Here is a 23,670-nt window from a genome sequence, read left to right on the forward strand (position 1 = left end):
GATGAAAAATAGGAAGCTGTCAATCGGAGACTTTTTCAGAACATAATGTCAAAGCTACGAAGTTCAGCCATTCCAGACAGCTGGCCAAAACAAAAATGGGTCTCTGGTATCACCGCCGCATTTTGTGTAAAATTAGCTCCTGACGTATATGTGCCCTACTTTCGTTGAAATTTCATTGATGAAATACAATTTAAAATATATTCGCGAAATTTTTCAGAATTAAAATATTTAATATTTTTTATAAACTTTGAAATTAACTTTGAGTGTCATCTACCAGATGGGTGTCACCCGGGGCAAACCACCCCCTCTCAATAACTTGGATTTAGAAAAAAAGCTTTTTTTCTCTCAAGTTACTGCTTTCAAAAATTGAAAGCACATGATTTGATCAATATCTATTGGTTAAACATTAAAGGGGGGCAAATTACAGACAATCCTTTTCAAATTTTTTAAAAGGGATTTTTAAGTCATCTCACTTTTTAACTCCTAACTATTGGAAAATTTGATTTTTAAATTGACATTCTAACGTTGCACGTGTCTTAGGTTTACAAAAAAAAAAAAAAAATGCGAAAGTGTCATAAAAAGGTGTATTTTACTGTGCATATGCAAATTTATATATTTATACTTTTCCTGTGGCAACGCCTCTGGGATTGCAGTTTTATACTGCGGTCTCTGGGACGAACAGCAGAAATTGTAAGACTGCGGCGGCATGATGTACACAATATAATTGTTCTTTAATAAAACCAAGCAAAACTACAATTGTGTCAGCCTCAGCTATTTCTCAAAATACGTTTTACAGTCCACTACCAGCGATCAACATATGGTCCAGCAGCCGGACAATAAAATGGCTAAAACATATAATAAAGTCGAGTTGAACCGATTAAGGGGACGCGTAAAAGCAAAGCTCACGATTATAACTAAATTTGATGAGAAAGATAAAGAATTGTGTGAGAAGACTAAAGTTGAATGCGAAAGTAAATTACGTGATATCTCGGAATTAAAACAAGAATTGAAAAGGCTCTTCGAGTTATACGGTGAGTTAAAGTTGGATGAAAAAGAAGAATTCGAGTGTGATGAAGTCTTCATGGAATTGGACTCTATCTGCGACACTCTGGAGGTAAACATTAAATATTTTCTTACTGGGTTTACTGATAAAACGGATAAGTCTAAAACTGAAGACTTTAGCGCTAACAATTCATTAAAGTTTGATTTGGCTACCAAATTGCCTATTATCCCGTTACCTAAATTTAGCGGTAGAATTGAAGAATTTGCTAACTTTAAGGGTCAGTTTCAATCCATGATTTCTGCTAATGAAAACATTTCAGAAACTCAAAAATTATTCTATTTAAAAGCTGCCTTACAAGGTGAAGCAAAAATTTTAGAAACTAGTGAGGACACGTTTAAATCCTTGTTTAGTGCATTAGAGGCTAGGTACGAAAATAAACGTACAATAGTGGATCTCTATATTCAGGAAATATTAGGATTAGAAAAAATAAATTTCGAAAACTCAAAATTATTGAGAAATTTATCTGATAAAGCTAAAAAGAATTTAAGAGGCTTAAAAGCGCTTAATTTAGAATGTAATGATCTTTCAAATGCGATAATAACGAACATCGTTCTTCAAAAGCTAGACAAAGATTCTAGAAAGGCATACGAATTATCTGTAGCTACTAAAGAAATTCCGTCATTACATGAATTATTACAATTTATAGATAACAGATCTAATGTGCTTGATTAATTAAATACGAGTATTTCTAACAAAAATGTAAAAGGGTTTCAAAATCCTATGTCAAAACCCAGAAATTTATTTATTAATGCCGATAAAAACATTAAACTTTGTTTTATGTGTAATGAACAACATTCTTTATTTAAATGTAAGCAGTTTAACAATTTAAATATTTCTCAGCGCTTAGAATTTGTAAAGAATCACAAATTGTGTAGAAATTGCTTAAGGCAACACAAGTATAATTGTCGTTCAACATTCAAATGCTCTGTATGCTTTAAAAGGCATAATACATTGCTACATTATGAAAAAGACAAAAATGGCAGTAATTCAGTACCTTCAAATGTAAATGTTAACAATTCGTTTTCCGCGATAAAAGAATTTTCGTACAAACAAGAAGCGTCACTCGTCAGTGTGCTTCAAGGTCAGAAACCTGAAAATAGTGGGGTAAATCAGAATGTTTCTATTAAAGAGTTGTATAGCGAGGAATATTTCAGTAAAACGGCTAAACGCGATGATTCTGATAGAGATATAGTAAAACTTCCAATAGAGGAAAAGAGTAGGTCATTAAGCAATTTGAAAAGCTCCAGAGATGCCGCACAGAGATATTCGCCATTTCTTACCACTCGTACTCGAGGGACTTTGATAGAGGAAGGACATCAAGATTTTCCCGATGCATGTGAAGTTGCACGCGGGGACGTTTGTGTCAATGACGTTCTGTCAGGTTCGGAAATTTTGGATCAGGCAAAGTTCCAACAGACTGATCTCATTCAAGTTTTGCATAAAGAAGAAATGGAACTCAATAAATCGATGTCTAACCATCCCGACTTACTACACACAAACTGTGAACATTCGTTAACGCCTCAAGAAATGACTGGAAAGACATTGGAAATGTTGCGTTCAAGTTCGGATTATTTTACATTTAAGGTGACTGTGAATCTCAAGGAAAATTACACGAAAGGTGAAGTTCCTTTTACGATTTCTAGAATTTTCGAACCCCATGGTCCAATACAACCATTCATTTCGAAGGATAAAATGTTCCATCAGAGACTTTGGGTGTTGTTACTCAACTGGTCGGATCCTTATCCCCCTAAGGAGTGGTGGAGTTTTTTGAAACAACATCCAGTTATAAATCAAGTGCAAATTCCCAGGCACAGTCTTCTTCCTAAAGCAATTACTATTCAGCTACATGGATTTGCTGATGCTTCAAAACAAGCTTTTGGGGCAGTTATCTACTTGAAATCGACAGATGCGTTTGGATACATAAAAACGAGTCTCTTGTGTAGTAAATCAAAGGTATCTCCTCTAAAAACCTTAACAATACCTCGTTTGGAGTTGTCATCAGCTCTGCTTTTAGCGCGACTTACATCCAAGATTATACCCATATTGCAGTTGCCAATAGATAATATTTATTTGTATAGTGACTCGACCATTGTTCTTGCCTGGATTAAAACCCCAGCGGAGAAGTTAAAGCCGTTCGTTTCCAATAGAGTAAAGGTAATTCAAACGATGAATCAAAATTACCAGTGGCGACATACCTCTTCTAAAGATAATATAGCGGATATTATCTCTCGTGGACAAGATGCAGATGTTCTCTTGACAAATAAACAGTGGTGGGAAGGACCAGAAATTTTAAAACAACCTCAATCACATGGACATTCATTTGAACTAAACGATCTTAATCAAGTTTTATATTACAGTGAAGTGAAGGATACTCATGAGACTGTCTTAACTGCTACAGAAAATGATTTGTTGGTAAATTTCCTGAATTTGAGTAATAACTATCAAAAATTAATTAATGTATTTAGTTATATTCTTAGGTTCATTTACAACTGCCAGAATAAAGTAAGGAAGATTGGACCTCTAACAGCTGATGAGGTCACTGCCAGTGAGTTAAAACTTTCATCGTTTGTTCAACAGGAAGGTCTTAGTGATGACTTTCAGTTCGGAAAAACCAGTAAAATTGTCAAGAAAATTAAAATTTTTGTTACCTTTTTTCGATAAAAATTCAAATGTCATAAGAGTTGGAGGTCGTTTGTCAAATTCTCAATTACCCTTTGATGCAAAGCATCCAATAGCATTGCCTAAAAATCATAAATTATCAAAACTCATTTTATTAGATTTACATCTAAAAAATTGCCATCTTGGTGCGCAAGCACTATTGCATGCATCTAGATTAAAATTTTGGATAATTCATGGAAGAGATCTCGCCCGGAAAATTGTACATGAGTGTGTGATTTGTTCAAAATACAAACCACGATTTTTAGAACAGAAAATGGGAGACCTTCCACCTGAACGCTGCCAACAAACATTTCCCTTTTTGAATACTGGCACTGACTTCGCAGGTCCATTTTATATTAAAAATAAAAATCAACGTAAAGGAGCATTACAAAAAATCTTTATTGCAATATTTGTATGTTTATCAACCCGTGCTGATCATTTTGAAATTGTGTCGGATTTGACGTCTGATTCATTTATTGCATCATTGAAAAGGTTTATATCCCGCTGTGGAAAATGTGCTGTTTTATTCAGTGATAACGCAAAAACATATATCGGTGCTCACAAAGAGCTCGACCGCTTGCATAAGTTAGTGAGTCAACCAGATGAGATTTTATCAAAATTTCTTTCTATTGAAAGAATAAAATGGAGGTTTATCCCACCCAAATCTCCTCATTTTGGAGGCATTTGGGAAAGTGGTGTCAAATCATTTAAATTTCATTTAAAACGCGCAATGGGCAAATTGATTTTTACTTACGAAGAATTTTTAACAATCTCAAATCAAATCGAAGGGATTTTAAATTCGAGGCCTTTAATGCCACTTCCGAGTGATGCAGAAGAAATAGAGGTTTTGACTCCGGCACATTTTTTAATTGGCAGAACAATGCTCACAGTGGTAGAGCCAGAGTTGTTAGATTTGTCTGATAGCAGATTAAAACGATGGCTGCAAACAACAAAAATAATTCAGCAAGTATGGAAAAATTGGTCGAGAGACTATTTATGCCATTTACAACAAAGGTCAAAATGGTGTTTTTTGAAGGAAAACATTGCCATTGGGGCAGTGGTTTTGATAAAAGAAGATAATATGCCTGTAAATTCGTGGAGCTTAGGACGTGTAATAAAGGTTTTCGAAGGCCGGGATAAATGCATTCGAGTCTGTTTGGTAAAGACTGAGGGTGGTACATTCAAACGTCCCATAACTAAGTTAGCAATTTTACCTGTTCCAGTGTAAAGTGGATGATTTTAATTAACTATATCTATTTTAATGTTTACATGTTTTAATTGTAATTGAGTTTTATATCTGTTCAATTTACTTCTGTGCATTTTATGGTATTTTACTGATAATTTTATTGATTAATATTTTTGAAATCTATCAATTTCAACGCCGGGAGTATGTATTTTACTGTGCATATGCAAATTTATATATTTATACTTTTCCTGTGGCAACGCCTCTGGGATTGCAGTTTTATACTGCGGTCTCTGGGACGAACAGCAGAAACAGTAAGACTGCGGCGGCATGATGTACACAATATAATTGTTCTTTAATAAAACCAAGCAAAACTACAATTGTGTTAGCCTCAGCTATTTCTCAAAATAAGTTTTACAGTCCACTACCAGCGACCAACAAAAGGGATTAATATTTCAACCTCTGTTTAGAGGTTTTCCCCCTTCTTGAAAAAATACAATTAAAAATTTTTTTTAAAAAAATCTGGAGTCGGGCGTTTCAAAATCCAGGAATTGGAGTCGGCCATTTTCCTTCCGACTCCGCAGCCCTGGTATCTATACTCCCGATGAATGAGAAAATGTCCTCAGATATGTTCAAAAGAAAACACCATTCGTTGTTTACAGAATGAAGCAGAATGATTTTTTTTTGCAGGTGTCCAGTTTAAGACAACATTTTCAGCAACCAAAAGCATCTGAATAAATGGGTATAAGGAACATCGGGGGGAGGGGGGGAGATGCGGTTTTCTTCAGGAGACCTCCGTAAAATAGAGATGTGGAAATAAAAGAGGAAGGACAATGAACCTCAAAGAACTTCTCGTTCAAGATTTGGGAAAGAAGTTCAGTTCCACGCTGCCGATTGATCGGGAAAAACCTGGACACGTCCTCTCTTGCTTAATTTAGATTCCTTCTGTATATCACCCGTTTTATACAAATCTACATTCTAATTAAACATTACTTAATGTTGTTTAGTTTAAAGTTTCATTGTTATGTGTTTTGCTCAATGAAAGAATTTTTTGAAGTAAACATAATGGTATCTAAACAACTTTTTTTTTTTAATATGTGGATTATATGTGGAAAAAAAAATTTCACTAGCAAAAATTTAATCAAATATTCCTGAAACACACAGCACTTTATTTATGCACGCACTTTCTTTTTAAAATTAAAATGCTAGCTACAGTAATTTCTCGAACTTTTCACAAGCCATATCTTTCTTTGTTAAAAATGCTAGTTACCACTATTTACAACCGAGCCCTTTGAAAATTGAACTTGTTAAAAAGTTACAAAACATTAGGACGTTCAGTGTCACTGAAATTTGTTTTCCCGAAAGTACGACAGCTGTGAGCGACGAGTGTGGGAAGTGCTTCCACCAGGATATTTCTGCGATTTAAGCGGGATATCACGGCCGGTTTACTCTTAGTATGCTCGGGATTACTGTTGGAATCTTATTAGAATATTATATCTTATTTAAGTTTATGTGCTAGCGCCAATGATAAAGCATCCACAGTTAAGGCATTTACAGCTACATGAAGTATGAAATTTAGGAATTTCTTTTACAAGTATCATTATTTTTTTCATCGAAAATCTCTTCCATTCTTCTACAACTTCTTAGACAACGTGTATTTATACTAGTTCTAAGCTTTGCAATCTTACTAATATTATATATGCAAAAGTTTGTCTGTATGGATGTATGGATGGATGTATGGATGTTTGTTACTCTTTCACGCAAAAACTACTGAACGGATTTTGATGAAACTTTACAATAATATAGCTTATGCATCAGAATAACACATAGGGTAGTTTTCGTCCCGTTATGGGGGGCAAAACCCCCTTAGGGGGGCAATAAAACACAATTTTTGTATAAATTCTCTAATATTGGGATGAAAAAATACTTGCACATATTTACATTATATGTCCATCGAAAGCTCTGATTTTTCTGCTGAAGATGGCACCTGTTCGAAATTTCTAAGTAGAATAAAAAACGAGTTATGAGCTTTTTAGATCCATGTTCGAAGGCTTTCCTCAACTCACTACAGTATTTAGTGTATCATCTCAACTCCCTGTCGATAGCGACAATTGTTGTATTGTTGACTTTCTTTGCTTTTCGTGATTGTTCAAGGCTTTTCTCAAGTCAAATCTTGAAGTAAGATTTTTGCACAAAATTGGCAAATAATACATGATTTGACTGATGATTTTCCATTTAAACGGAACTTTAATGTAATTAATGGTTTTTATTATTATTTATGCTGATTGAACACTTACTCATTATCCAAACAACCAGCAGATCGCCAAAATTTTTGCAGAAAGATTTCCGTAGCTGATGCATTTGGCAGTTTTTTCAACGTCGCTGTTTTTGAAGCCGAAGACTACGTCATAATGTTTCTCAGCTTTCACCATGTAAACAAAATATCGCCAATCAAAGAATTTTCAAAAGACTTTTTTTACTGTGTTAAATAATCCAGCAACTAAATTAGGCAAATCCATAAACAGCACAAAAACTTCCATTAATTTTCCTTTTTGCACAATTTTAAACAATCACCGAATTTTATTACTTATTTTGGTAACATTTCGGATGAAACTGTTTACCGCCATTTTATGGTGACCAAAAATATCTTAGCATCTGGTGACGATATCTCTGTAACGAAAATTAATATCATATCGTTTTACAAAGTAAGGAAAGAATGGGGGAGCATCATCGAAGGTACCCCGAAACGACTTTCGCAAATTCGGTAAAATCGCACCAAGAGCCATAATGATTGAAATTTCCCGAAATAACTAAAGCAAGTATAAGGGGATTACGAGCGTAGCTACTTTTTTTAATCACTTCGTACTTCATTAGCCATACAGAGAAGGTTTTAGACTCCATGTTAAAAAAAAGTATCAACAGATTAATCTTTTTAAATATGAGAAGATTAATTTCATGTTTTTTAAATTTGTATATGCTTAAATATAGTGCTTTCGTTTCTAAATCAATACTACTTTGTTCTTTATACTTATTGCTATTTTAGTGTAATGGGTAAGGAAGAAACTCGATTTTTAATCATGTCAAAAAGATGTGTTTTAAATTCTTTCACTTAAAGCAGAAAACAAAAGCAAGTAACGATTTTTTCTAATAATTATTACTGACCCAGGCAACGCCGGGTATTTTTGCTATTGTTTATAAAGTGGTAAATGACAAAAATAGTGTACATGTGTTGAATAAATGTCATTAAATCGAGATTTTAAAGATTTTGGATGTTTCAAAAATCCTTGGGTGACGGAATATTTTTACTGTCATATTCTTCTTCAGCACCCCCTAAAAATATAAAAGTCACCACTTACTTGATGAGGAACAGAAACCTTGTTGACTAGTGTTATTGACACAAACAAAATCTTTTCAATAATGCGTTATTAAATTTCAGCTGGAATTTTCTTTTAAAAACTAACATTAGGACATGGAGGTCCATACTACTATTGAATGAGTTCAAAATTTGTCACGGTTGTGTCGTGGTTCTTCTTAAAACAGAATTGGAACTCACTACTCGGCCAAAGTGCTACTCGGTACGTCTCTAGCAATTACCAAAAAAAAGAGGGGAGATTTCATCACAAGTGCACCAATATAATGTGCCAAACTACTCACCGCTCAAAAGGATCATCTTAAGGATTGGTTCTTTTTGACCCGTTCGTTCACGAATGACCCATCCCTGCACCTGCTATTGCCCAAGAAGTAACAGGTGGAATCAAATAAAATTTAGTTCATATGTTGCCCCTAACAAGTACAGGCGCTGATTCAATTTTGGTGTTGATAGCTCAAACGGAGGCTGAGCTATAGAATGGTTTCTGTCGTCACTTGTGACTGCTATATCTCAAGAAATAATGAAGGGGCGGTGCAATCAAACGTTCTTTCTTTTTCATTGAGAGTGCCATATCACCAGAAGTAATGCTACGTTCTGGATGAAATTTGGAATGAATGTGAACATATATGTAAACAGGTGTGTTAAATTTGGCGCCAATCCATGTCCTACACACACGAACACCTACACACACACGAACACCTACACGCACACGCACGTACACAACACTTACTCACACACATGCATACATACATTTACGCACCCACACACATGCGCGTACACAAACACACACGCTCGTGATTGCGAAAAACATAATTTGAATTCAAGATGCCAAAAATTCAAATTAATTTTTTTATTTTTTTTTTTTTTTTTTTGTGAACAAAAATAGCTTTATTAATGCAGCAATATGAACGATGAATCATAACAGACAGTCGTCAGCGTACATTCGCGTGATTTTCATTGCTGGAAAATGACCGGAAAACCTACGTGATTTTGAAAATTTTAACTATTGCTATCTTGTATTTTAAGGAATAAAATTTATTTATAATTGATAAAAACAAGGCTTTTAAAACAACTTTCAATTTTCGCTCTTTGCTTTGCTTTTCACTGTTAATACTCTATTTGGATCATAAAAAAATTCCATGACCTTTCAAAGAATTTTTCATGACTTCATAAAAATTTTCATGACCTTGTTACATGAAGAGAATTAGGTACAGATGTGATATACCCCCCCCCCCCCCATTTGGCGACATCCGATTTTTTGCACAAAATTGAAATATTTTTCTCGCCAATGAGGCGATAATTTTTTAAGCATGGCATCCCTGGTGAAACTAACCTGTGTTTGCCAATGCGAAGGCAATCTTGTTCAAACCTGTTTACTTGGGTTGTTTACTCGGTTTTACGCAGGAGAGATACGTTTTGCTTCATGCAATATACCTTACAGGAAAGCTTGCTTTGTGTTAGTTTAAATTCAGTAGTTGTTTTAAAGTAAAAACTTTAGAAAATGCCAGTTTCTTCAAACTTGAACGTTAATTAAAAGTTAACTCCAACGTGATGTGTATCTGTAACGTGCCATTGTCATATGATGTTTTGTTTTGGACTGAGTGTGAGGATTTATACCATATAAAAAGGTAAGTTCTTTATTTTAGAATTAAAAAAAAAAAAAAAAAAAACTCTCACTTCCGAAATTCTTTGTTTTTTACAAACCCTTGAGGGGTTCTTGTAGTTTTTAACTTTATTTTTACTGTATGTAAATTAATTTTACGAAAATAGTACGGTTATTTTGTTCAAAACATTAATTCTTATCGATGCCACGAATTATTTAGACATATTCTATTAACCTGCCTCCTTTAGGTACTGAATTTCTGAAAATAAGTTGACTCCAGCATTTTATAAAAATATAAAGGTGTTATGTTATGTAAAATATAATAGGTATTTTGAGAGCAAGTCTGTACAGAAAATAAATGTATGGTATTTTTGTATTGTTTATGTTTAGGATGTTTTGTTGAGACATTTCTACTTTTCATACATCGAAATTTAAGTAACTAAGCGCTTTTTTGGCTGAAATAGTTATGGATTTTGGGGATGTTTTACGCTTTAAACATCGCGATTTGAATCGCTTTGCTCTTTTTTAGCAGAGTATCAGAAAAGTTTTTGTTCGATGAAATGCATGTTCGGAAATAGCTTTTATTTCTATTGGTACATATTTCATTGGTGAGCTGTTATAGTAATTTGTTAATTTAAGCATTTTAAATACTTTCTGGTAATTGTTCTTTGTGTACAAAACCTTCCTAGTTTCTGATATTTTTGAAGCGTATATTCGCGATGTTTTTTGTTGTGGTTTTATGTTGTTTTGATATATATTGTGTTCTGAAGTGCTTTGATCATGTTTTTTTATCTGATTTTTTTCTGTTGGTGCTAAAAAAAGCATCGCTAAAAACGATGTATGACATATGTCGTCATACATCGTTTCCTTGGCGACGCTTTCTTGGCGCCAAGAGGAAAAAGTCGCCAAGGGTGGGGTATATCACATCAGTTCCGAGAGTTACTCTTTGACTTGTCAAAATTTGGAAATGGACATTAGCAAAACTTTTATGTGAGTGCCACTACCCCCATCGAAGCACTCATCCCCCCCCAGTCATTGAGAAAATACCAAAAACTAAACTATTCACATTTGTCAAACAGTCGGAATGATAATGATTGGGACAAAGGTTTAATGCGTCATTACAAAGTTTCGATAAATTTGCTTCCAAAGTTGCTGTTTAGTGCTGATCCCATCATGTCCCCACTCTGAAATTTTTAGGATGCATTTATTAAAACAAATTAAAAAACATATATTTTTTTCAAAATTTTTAAAGGACACTAACTTTAAAAAAATTTAAATTTTAAATTTTAAAAAAAATTAAAAATTTAAGAGAAATATGCAAGTTGCATGTCAAATTAAAGCTCATGCAATTCTCTTTAAAATGAGCTGTTAACCAACTGTATTGACCCCATAGCACTAAAATTGTAGCATTTTTAAGCACAACAGATGAGTAAAAAAACGTGAGTTTTTACACATTTAAAAAATTAATAACTCATTAACCAAAAAAGATAGATTTTTTTAAAAAAGTAGATCTGAATTTAGAATGTCAAACAGTATAATCCCTGAAAGTTTCATGAAAATCTGAGATGGTCATTTTGAGTGATTGGTTGATTTGACATGAAACCCACAATTAAAAGTCAAGAGAAGGCAATCCGTACAAGTCCAGACCTTAGTTTTAATATGCAGCTCGCACAGTAGTGTTTAAGCAAAATACAAACATTTTGAAATTGGAATCTGTTCTTGTATTGTAGATTATAGAGACCCTGAAAGAGGGGTGTTACCATAGATGTAATTGTTATAAAAGTAAAAGCGAAGCTACTGTATTTAAAAATATATTAGAATGACGACCAGATTGCACAGCATAAATCATCATCTTCAATTTTTAAGTTATAAATGTAACTTATTGTATCTACTGTATAACTCTTGAACTAAGTTTGGAGGAAATTTCTGCAAATTAAGATATAGGTAAATAAATAGTAATAATAAATTGAGCGACATTACTTTACGTTTTGTTGTCATGCAGGGACATACTACTGGGACCTTAAAAAATTGATGTTTGCTTTTTTTTTGTAACCAGTTAAGCTTGCAGAATGGCTTTTTATATCTGAAATTTGGATATCAACATTGATTAAGCATATCCAGCACTTTTAATGTGAATATCATATTAGATTGCTAAGTTGTTTCACACAATAATTCTTTAAATATGTGATCAAAATACAATTTTTGGGCTAAAATTTATTGTTTTGTATATGGTTGGTTATATATAGTGGAATACATACAAAAAAGTATTTTAGTTGAATATAAATTTTTGAAATAAATACCGGGTAAATACCCATTTTGGGTATTTACCCCTAAAAGGAAATACCAGGGTATTTTACATCACTAGGAGAGTAATAACAAAACACACAAAGACTCACTTACCGAGTTCATTTCGAATTCAGTTTTTCTTTTCTTGACACTCGTGAAAATACTCGATTTCTTTCTTTTTCCTTTTGAGGATATCCTGAAATCAAAAACAAATGATACATTATAAATTTAAACATATTTCTCAGCAATTCACAAATGAATTCCTCGCAAATCAAACATTTTAATACCGAAGCATTAAAGAGACTTAAGACTTAAAAACAAGGGATTTAAATCATTTATTAACATAAACACCAAAAACTCAATCCCCCCCCCCCCCAGCCTTGCCTTAATTATTTGTTCTCACTAGTGATGCGATTAGTGCTTTGGCCGAATACAGAATACCAAACATTTGGCCACGATACTTTCCAAATGGCTTCCTCCTTTTTGTCTGAAAATTCATTTCATTAACAGTTCAATGTACATAATTAAAGGTTTGAAAAATGATTTTCAGCATGTTTTTAATAAAAAAGTATAACATTATTTCAAACATTAAAAGTATTTGGCCAAAAAACTACTGAAATCCAGAATATGCAATCAAACTCTAATTTTACATCCCACGAGCCTGTATTTTCTTCGAATTTTACATTTTTTTTATCAGGTAGTGTATCTGCTCAAACACAGTTCTTAACAATCATATTTCTTCGAGAAAAAAAAAAGGAATTTCTCTTCTCTTAAGAGGCATTTTTTCATGAAGCTACTGAAATAAATAAGAAAAGAAGATAAATTAAACGGAAGTTATTTAGCACGATCACAATACTACATCACACAACTTCTATCCTATATGCGTGTATTGAAATTAACAGTAACAAACAAATTTCTCAATAAGCAAATTCAATTTCTACTGCTATTCCAATAGAAAGAATATGATTTGTACCTAGAAAAACCCAATTTATTGGGTAACCCATTAAACCCATATTATTTGAATAATTACCACGAAAGGTACTCGCGAACAAAATTTTGAGAAGCGATGTTTGTCAGTTCTAGAGCACGAACACTATATTACACCGCAACAGTTTCAAATAGGTTTAAATAGTTTCCTTCAACGAAGTTCGAGTCTTCGTCAACACAGAACTAAAATAAAAATTAATAACCCCATTAAAAATAGTGACACAAATCTGGCAGAAGAGTCTGAACACATTATTTCCAGCATGATTGGTACGTTGTTTCGAACCCAAAATTCTCCGTAGAAACATATTTACAAAGTTGCAAGTCAAACACAAAGTGAAGCAAAGTAAGAAATAACAACGTCAAATTGCAAATTGCTGCAGACACGTGTTTCGGCGTTACGAGGGACACCTCTTTCAACGCAAAAAGTAATGAGTTTATGGATGAAAAGACATCTACTCCTTGCACTGAAAAAGGCGGTCCTCATAACACCAAAACAGGTGTCTGCAAAGGTGCCCATCCCCCCTGAGTTCAATGGCGCAAAACCCCCTTAAAAATCTCCCCCCTCTTTTATTTTTAGCTCTCTTTTTTTAAATATTTTTTTTATTTTTTAAAAAATATTTTTTTTTCAAATATTATTTATTTGTTTTAAATTATTGTTATTATTGATATTTTATTCAAAAAGTTCTGTGCTACGCCAATGACACACACACACACACAAACTAAATAAACAAAGAAAATTAAATACAAATAGAATAAACTGAAGTAAAATAAAATAAAATACAAAGAAAATGAACTGAAATAAAATCAAATAATTTTAAATTGAAAATAAATCAATAAATCAATTTAAACAAAAAATAAATTAATAAATAAATAAAACAATTTAAAAAAATCCCCCCCCACACAACAATTTAGATGGCGCAACTTGCACCCCCCCCCCCCCCCTGCGTGTCTGCAGCAACCTGCAATTTGTGGTCTTTTGACGTCGTTATTTCTCACTTTACTTTTCAGCACCAAGGTATTTATTTATCTCACAAAGTGAAGCCTCCGCAGAAACATCGGCTCAAAAGCGTTACGCACTTCAAAGAGCAACGTAAGGCAGCAGAGGGATGCGAGTGGACTGTTTAAAGTTCAGGTCCTCGGTGGGCTTCCATCAAAAGAAATTTCCAAATTGTACTGTACGGCAGCGGATACAGGGCTGTTAGTACTACAGTCGAGTCCCGACTTACGCGAGGGATGCGTTCCGAGACCCCTCGCGTAGGTCGAAATTTCGCATTGTGGAAAAAGGTATGCGTAAAACTTTTATAAACTACCCAGTTATTTTAGACACTCGTAAACTCCGCCTCAAACTGTTTTTAACCATTCTGTAACTATACGTTACCATTTCTAACATCAAGAACGCAATTTTTATTTGTATTTTTTTAAGCTGTTTCGTTCGACATAAAATACTGTTACGATGCAAAATCAATGATCGGTGGGAAAGAGGGACATAAAATAAACTAGCACCCACGTACAGTATACTAATAAAATAATGCACTCTATTGTATACTGTACACATGGGCGCCACTCTAAAAATTGGCCGGGACTGAAAAGCGCATGGCTCCATTTCGCAACACCGAAATGTTAGCGCTTAGTTTGTTTGATGTTTTAGACATATATAATGCTAATTTTTGATGCTGTAACTGTATAGTAAAACCAAATTGTAAGATTAAGTAAAAATTAAAACCCAAACAAAAAAATAACATATCATTGTCCAAGATTTTTAGGAGGTAAAAGCAGAAAAAGAACTTAATAATAAAGTACAATAAAAAAACTTACTATTTGCTACTGCAGAAAAAAGCTTCAGATTTTATAGTTCATGTTACATAAATAGTTCATATTTCATACAAAAAAATAGTAATTAAAAAAAATTCAGGTATGAGATTCTTGGCTATAAGATGCATTGTGATAAAAACTTTAATAAAATTTTCCAGATTAAGATAAGAATGGTTGAAATCAACAGATTGAGTGACTTATTTAATTATTTTTTTGGGCGAAAAAAACAGCTTATCTTTCTAACTTTAGCAGATGGGCCAGTTTTTTGTTTTTTGTCCTCAGAAGAATAAGACCTTTTTTGAGAATGGGAGATTCAAAAGTAAAGATTTGTTTCATCTATAAAAATCATTTTGAACATGGAAAAAAAAATCCGATGACCGAAATTTTTGAAAAGACGGAAGTGTGGCAACCATGACTGCACAGCAGATCCAGTAATGATATGTGTAATTTAAATAACTAAGATGACGATTTATGCTGCGTGATCAAACCGTTATTCGAATACATATTTTAAATACAGTTGCATCGCTCATTCTTTTATAACATTTCCATCTACGGCAACACCCCTCTTCCAGGTTTCTTTAATTTGCAATACAAGATCAGCTTCCAGTTTCATCCTTTTTGCCTTTTGCTCAGACACTACTCGGCGAACCGGTTAACTTTTACGGATATCCTTTTCTTGACTTTTAATTGTGCGCATGGAAGAGTCACTCATATCCAATTGTCGTGTTACCTTACTTTATATAAACAGCGGTCCTATATATATATATATATAAATATATATGTATATATATATAGGTGTCATTACATTTCATCAACTTTCGCATTTAGAATGAAAAAAAAATAAATAAATGGAAAATGAGGAGTAGAGTTAATTGTATGCACTAAGAAAACGATGTTCAGACTAGTACGCTGTGAGAACTTCCAGTGTCAGTGATGCTAAAGGGATGAAGGTTCCTTTGAGGGGGGGGGGGAATATTTTAGTAGCCATAACACAAATTCGATACTTACGCACAGCGATTCAACTTCCGAAAATTTTGGTGTTGCTGGCGATTAATTCGAGTTAGGCCTAAAATTCTTTACTGGGAAAAAATCGCGTTATAGCCATTTCGCGTAAGTCGAATCGCGTTGTAGCGGGAGTCGACTGTATCTCTTGCCCAAAGACAGAGGAGAGGATCCCCCACCATTTGTACTGGTTATCTCCACATTTGTAATTTTGTCATTTACACCCCTTTGCTTCCGCCTGCCTCGAGTCGTCTTTTCATGGATGCAAACAAAATGTCACATCCTATCTCGATTGACCAGAAAGTGTCTTTCGGAACCTGGAGCTCTCTAATTGTGTACCAAATGTACTGATGACTTATTTTCAAAAATCTGGAGACTTTATGTGATGGGAAAAAAAAGACCTATCTGCTAAAAATTCTGAATATTTTTTTTCTTTTCTCCATCATCATCGGTGTTTGTACAGAACTAAAAATTTGCAGCACGATCTTCACAAACTGTAAACCTTACATATTGTTGAAAACTATGTAGGAAATCATACTATTTTAATGATTATTTTTTGATTCTAAGTTGTCATATTTAACAAGAAAATGAAAAGATTGGTAACTCCCCATCCCCACCCCTCATTTTTGTCATACTATTCAATTTTATACTCATTTTGTGCTGAGAGAAAAAAAAAAACCTTTGCCCCATGTATGATTTATGCTTGTATTTTATCTACTTATGATTCCTTTTGTTTTTGTATCAAAAATTAGCCTCAAAAATAAAATAAGTCTTAACCTTCCAAATATGTACAAAGTAATTTGTTTTTTTCGGACTCGTACGGAAATTTTGTATTAATTCATTGTGTGAGTCAATGAATGGTCAAAGATTTGCAGTAGACATTTTCTGTAGCCAATCATTAAAGAAAACCCTTAAAAAGGTCAATGTACTAAAAGACCCATCAAGCATGATATACGTTTCAATGCATGGAAGTAAATGTATTTTTTGCACTCTAGGTATTCTGACAGGGCCGAATATTTGTTGCATCACAAATTCTTTCAAATGATTCCGCAGAGGTTGGAAGAATATTTTTGGCTTTTCGTTTTTGTACTTATTTCATAAGAAAATCAATAACCGCTTCACGCGTTTAATGTTGTTTCAGTTATATCCAGTCTGGATACAGTCGAGCCATTTATATCCTTTTCCGATCCACAGCAACAAAAAAAAAAAAAAAAAAACTAATGATACAACCTTAAAGTCACACATTTACCAACAATAAAAAAGAGAAAGTTAATAATGAAAAGAGCGACGATTGTTTTGATTCTCCCAAGTGAACGGGGCGGAAAAAATAGAAGTCAACTTTTGTGAAAAGTAGAAACAATTCTAACTTCATGGGATACGAACGAATCAGAAAATAAATTTTCCACTTCTTTGAAAAAAGAATTGATTGAAACACTTACTTTGGAGCTCTGAATTCGTTCTTTCTTTCGAGAGACAAAACACTTCAAAACAGAAAAAAATGGATGCCCGCACGCTCAAAAAGCAAACTACATTATATTACATTAGGCGGGGCAGTCGAAGAGAAGAGAGAGGATATTTGCACAGAGTGCTTTTCCTCTTCAATAATTACGACACATGGTAGTCGGCAAGGATAGGGTGTTAAGTGACGTCATACTGGTGGACAAACTCTAAGCGCTGCTGACAACTAAACATACTGGTTTACTCGGCTGTCAAAGCATCTCTTTGTGCCGATTTACACGATTCCCGCTTTCGGACATGTGACGTCATTTTGAGCTCGAAAACCAGTTTTCGCGCCTCCAAAACCTGCCTGACTTCGTCGGGAAGGGGTTGTGGATCGTCCACAACTCCAAGTCAGAAAAGCGAAGTCCGACGTGCGATGATTGGCTATTGATGTCACATGCTTTCGTTTCTATGGTAACAATAAACCTTCTAAAATCAGGGAAAAGGTAGCCATCTTTGTGTCTACGGCAATAGTTTTGATAAAGTGAATTTCAAAGTGTAACTTCGAAATTGAACAAAGCTACGTAAATCATTGATAATCGCGCGAAACGAATGAGCCTCTTTTTTATGAAGGACCATCATGCACTGGAAAAAAAAAGCGATTTTAAACATGCTAGGAACTGCAGCATAGCATCTATACGAATTAGCTGGGTAATTCTTATCGGCAGGATCATTTCTGCATATTCTGTCATAAGAATTATCTTGCTGGCAAAAAGAAGATATTATAATATTATTCTTGCTTATGGAGGCAATGAGAAGATTTACTAGATTTTCAATGTTACACCCGAAACCTTTTCAAGTACTAAGTACCATTGTGATTGTTTATCATAGAAATACTTTGTGATATTACTTACACCTAGTATGTAATAAAAATAATGACATTGTTTTCATTAGTAGCTAGAAGTGTTTAAACAATGTTTTAGGCAATATTGTAATAGCTTCATTTCATAACAAATGAAGAAATCTTTAAATAATTATCAACCAAATGTTGCAAAATCACCTTTTTCTTAGCAACTTCCAAGTAGGTACATATTCTCAATTATGGGACCGCTTATAGTTCAATGGATTCTTTTAAATTTACTGTGTTTTATTCTAGGGCATAATTGTACATAACTTATTATGGGACATAATAATATATGTACTAGTTATTGTAAAAAAAATATTCACGACAAATTGTTAAGTGCTGAATCAGTTCATGATTTGGCTGGGCTGAAGCTCTGTTCCACTCCTATTTTTAATCAACAATTGCACTTAATGTTGAAACAACAACAAATTTTGGCAAAATATTCAGTATTCAGCTGAAGATAAGGACTGAATTTTAACTTAATGATCGGTATTCAGTGCATCCCTAGTTTTTGGTTTATGCGGTCTTTAACTCTTTAAGACCGAGCCGTGAGGAAACTTTGCCGCAGTTAAGTCCTGACTTTTTCGCCTAAGCTATTTTAGAAATGGAACCGTCCACGCTGAAGATCCCTCGACCGTTCCTCTTCCGTTCTTCTGTTTGCTAATTGCAATAGGCGTGGTCAGCTGTCACCTTAATCGCTCACGCTTCGGACGCGCGGACTTCTTCACATTTGCTCTAATGGTATCTTTGATGGCATTCAAACTTATGTCGAGATGCATAGCAGTCATCTTGGTTTTTTTTTTTTTTAGAGTAGGTAAACAAAGAAAAAAATATATTAATCATAAATAAGAACATTACAGTTCAAGCACAAGCTTAAGATTTATTATGCAATAATTTAAATTTTCCAATTTCAATCAATTAAATTTGCACAAACTGATGAGAATAATTACCGAAAAAACGTTTTTGAAAATATTTTCAAATATTTGAAGAAATCCCCTATGTCCTCTTTTCCATTTCTGAGTATACTACGAACAAATAATAAAAGCTATCCCAGCCAGGAGGAAAAAAAAGGAAAGTTAAAAAAAAATAACAGAAAGATAATTTTTCAAGAGTAATAATGAAAAAAAAATATTTTCCTCAAAAAACGGGGGTTAAGAGAATGGTTAGTGGGGAAGCCACGAAATCTTATTTATTCCCCCCCCCCTTTTTTTTCTTTTTTAAAATAAAACTAGCCTATGTAATTGGATTTTGACATTACTTATTAAATGACAGATAAAAATGGAGTTTGGCGTCAAAATTTGGGATGAATAGCCACCGTAGACTAACTCTTCCAGGGTCGGATTTAGGGGAGGGCAGGCGGGGCTACTGCCCCGGGACCTCCACAATAAAGGGGCCTCCACAATAAAATTTTTACAAAAGATCCTAGCTTTCACGGGTCGAAAATATCGGATATATACGTATATATCAATATATTCGGATATACAGTAGAAGACCATTATGACGCACACCTTGGGACCAGAGCTTTTGCGTTATACAGGTTTTAGCGTTATATAGATCATTTCACAAATTTTGAAACTAATGTTCAGAATATGTCTAAATATTAGCACTTCAGAATGAATTTTATCTGCAATGAGTATTAAAGCACCAACATTACAATTAGTTATTCACAAATAAATATGTTTCACAATCAAAAGGAAGTACATTATCCTGCACTTCTGCTCGCTTCTTCGTTTGCATAACAGCTGCATTTGCAAGAGTCATCTGGTATTCTCTGTTTACTGTAAGGGAGGGGGGGGGGGTACTAATTTCCATTTAAAAGCTTTGGATTAAGATGGAAAGATGAAAAACTGTTTCAAAATAACAATTTTTATGTTTGCATAACAAAACAGAGGTATTTTTTAAACTTCAAAACCTATTGTTTACTTCTGGAAAGTTGTACGGTTTATAGAGAATTGCGTTATATAGGTCGGCGTTATAATGGTCTTCTACTGTATATCAAAGTATCGGATATTTTCGAAAATATGATGATCTTTTCGAACCCTGATTAGGGGCTTCCACTCCTTCGTTTGCCCCGGGGCCTCCACACTTCGAAATGCGGCCCTGAACTCTTCCAATTATAATCTTCATTCCAATGAAATAACATAAGAAAGATTCAGCTTTTTTTGGAGTTTTTTGGTTTTATTCCCGCAAAATAAATTAATCCGTAAAATCAATCCGAGTAGAAATAATTTTTCAGTCGATTGTTAATTTTTAACTCTGAAAAGTGAGAGGGCAAGGCCCCTTTACTTTTAAAAGTAAGGTAAAATTGCCCCCCCCCCCCAACCCACAAATACACAAGTTGCCATCGTAATCGTTCTAACTAGCTAATCGAATATGATAAAGATGAGAACATACAACTTTTTAACATAGAAATGCAAGATAGATAAATCTGTAAGGAACGAAAGTTTTCTTGTTTTGATGCAACTCTGAAATCGCTTAATTATTATTGACAACAATTTCATATTGGGGGAAGGGGGCGACATTTGTTTTCTCTTAAAAAGTCAATTAATTCTAAATTAATGTTAAAAGTGTAAATGCAACAGATGTAGAAGCACAGATTTAGATTTTCTTTATATTTATCAGTAAGTAAAATGCTGTATGACATAATTTAAAAAACTATTCCCTACAATTTATTCTGATGATGTTTTCCTGAATAATGCCATTTATACGGAAGTAAATATGTACTTTAATTTTTTTGAAGAATTGAACAATTAATTTATATTTTCAAGGAAACAAAGTTGTGGGATGTGCTACTGAAAGCAAGAGACAATGTTTTTATAAATTAATTAAATGAATTTAGGAAAGAATTAAATCCGATTTTTTGGTGTTTGTTACATTACAATCGTTAAAGGAATATTACAATGTGACTTAGCGCCATTAGAAATTTCTGTTTATCCCACTTCAGAGACAACTGTTTTTGAAGATTTAAGCAGATTGTCATTTTTCACCTTCTTTTTTGTAAATCATGGTTCTGAATTTACATGTTGACAAACTGACTGAATTTCCCAAATTAATGAATAACATGTTGTTCAGAAGAAAATTAGAAAATGCTATTTTGTGATTAAATTTTTATAAGTGCAAATATGTATTATATTGCTAGCAAATATTACTTTACTCAAAATTTTGAACTCTAAAGGTAAACTGGATAATACGATAGTTTGTAAATTGTATAATATCGTAACAAAATTCTTTTCTTTCGACCATTCTGAGAGAACTAGTATCTAAGGCATTTTCTTTAGTCACCCGTGCGACCTGAATACTGGAGTTGGTTGACCCATGCATACATTTTTACATATTATGTGTGTTTTACGTCCTGATGAAATTATGACCTCCTATCTCACTTTTTGTGGGGCGCTACTGTTTGGGTAACAGTTGTGTGGTGGGGTGCAGTATATTTTCACGAGCAAGTTTAAGCTCTGGGCAGATTTGTTTTGTTTAGATGCCTTCCAAGCTCTGATTTGCTGAATACTACTTTTAAATTTCTAGAACTGGAAAGAAATAATTACATTTGGGTTGAAAATAAAAATAATGAAAATAGAAATGGTTAATAGATGGCGAAATATAGCAAGTAGTAATTGCACACCCGTGTTTCGAGGTTCCTTGTAACCCTGAAGCATGTATATGCAGTTATTTGCAAAGTTTGTGCTTTAATGTTGTACGAATTATCATAAAAATTATACAAAACATTAATTTATAAATCGTAGAATATAATTTATTTTTAAAAAAGTGGTACAAAAAAGTGAGGATTAGAAGTGGAGGAAATTGAAACGAAATCGTACAACGCATTCATCTTTTCTCATTTTTTGAGGAAGCCCAGCGACATCAAGTCATTAGCAGCTCCCCATTCATGCAGTTGTCGCTATCACTTGCTAAATAGCTATCGGCTAGAAGAAAGGGTCTTCTTCGGGGAGGTCTCGCAGTAGGGGGTCTTCTTCTACCCACCACCCCTGAATTCGCAGAACTCGGCCGGATAGGGGCGGACTCGGATCTAAGCTACAAAGCCGTATACGGCCGGCCTCGGTCTTAAAGAGTTAAAAAAATTCGAGTTTACGGAAAAAAGACACACAGGTATAAATTTTACATTTAATGATAAAAATAAATACAATGTGTACAAGTTAATTACAACTTTTTTCTTTAATTTCCTGATAAATATTTTCTATGAGCATTCAACAGGAGTTGAAAAAAAAGTTATTACTCGTTTGATGGCTTCATAATAAGAATATTGAATGCAAAAACTTTGTTCTATATCTTTCTTTCCAAAGCTACATCAACATTGGAAAAGGATAGGCGTTACTTGCGAGCGCCAAACTAGAGTGAAAGGTGGGTGGACGAAAGGAAAATAATCTCAATGCATGTTACGCATGTTCATTTTAAGCTATATTTATCTGATATTTTTCTGTTCGTATACAGGAGGGGGGATCTTCAAGGTTTTTTTTTTCTTGCCATCATTGAATAAAAAATGACCATCAATATCTTTTATCTGACTAAAATTTCAATGTTAAATAGTTTCTTCTCGCATCCTTCACAATTAAACCTCCGGTTTTGCTAATCAACTTAGCTGAGGGTAAAATATTTATCTTCGTGTTTGTTGTTTTTATATTCAATTCCTTTGGTGTTTGCAAGTAGCGGGAGTCCCAAAAAAAAAAAAAAAAAAAAAAAAAAAACCCCTAAAGATACATTTCTGAACATTTCTATAGTGCAGACTGTGTCATGACCTCCCAGTAACTTCCCATCCATAATCACTTCTTCGACCACCAGACAAGGTGGTCGGTAAAACTAGCATTTGTAAAAACCCAACTGGATTTTTAAAGAATCATCTGGATTTTTTCAGGTAACTTTTAAATTTTGGTTTCTTTGAAAATTTAAACTGATTGTTTTTCAATTAAATCATGGAAAAAGTTAAATAAATAAACAATAAATGTAAAATCTATATATCTAAACAAAATATGATGTATGTTTGTGATTGTGTGTGTTATGTCCTCTATACAAATCCACAATTAGGGTCAGATTTTTGCCAAATTTGTCACAAAGGTTCTTTGATACTTTTAAGAATTTACATGAGGGGTTTCATCCCGCGGAGGACAACCATGGGAGGGGGGTTCCTTACACAAATACAGTTTATCAAATCTTGTGCAGAGGTTGTGTAATGCTTAGGAATACACATAGGAGGGTTTTCGTCTACCTATGGGGAGAACGCCCCATAAGAGGTTTTCCTTATACAGCTCCATAACTTACAACAGATCTTTGCGAAATTTGGCGCCTTTCCGCGATTTTTAATTTGTGGTAATTCCACTGCTTCATGTTATCATATATAAAAAATACA

At 33.8% G+C, this 23,670-nt stretch overlaps 1 protein-coding gene across 1 annotated transcript in view; it reads right to left on the bottom strand.

Annotated features, from left to right (window-relative positions):
- The window catches only part of LOC129232411 (serine/threonine-protein phosphatase 6 regulatory ankyrin repeat subunit B-like), a 63,266-nt gene extending 45,769 nt beyond the window's left edge, over positions 1 to 17,497 (bottom strand). The window contains exons 1-2 of the mRNA XM_054866556.1: positions 17,404 to 17,497; positions 12,278 to 12,359 (exon numbers count right to left, since the gene is read on the bottom strand). Of these exons, the coding sequence (XP_054722531.1) occupies positions 12,278 to 12,286 (9 nt within the window). The 5' untranslated portion in view covers positions 12,287 to 12,359; positions 17,404 to 17,497. The remainder of the gene's footprint in view (positions 1 to 12,277; positions 12,360 to 17,403) is intronic.
- Positions 17,498 to 23,670: the final 6,173 nt, after the last annotated feature.

This window comes from Uloborus diversus, unplaced genomic scaffold, assembly GCF_026930045.1.
Source record: "Uloborus diversus isolate 005 unplaced genomic scaffold, Udiv.v.3.1 scaffold_12, whole genome shotgun sequence".
NCBI lineage: Eukaryota > Metazoa > Arthropoda > Arachnida > Araneae > Uloboridae > Uloborus > Uloborus diversus.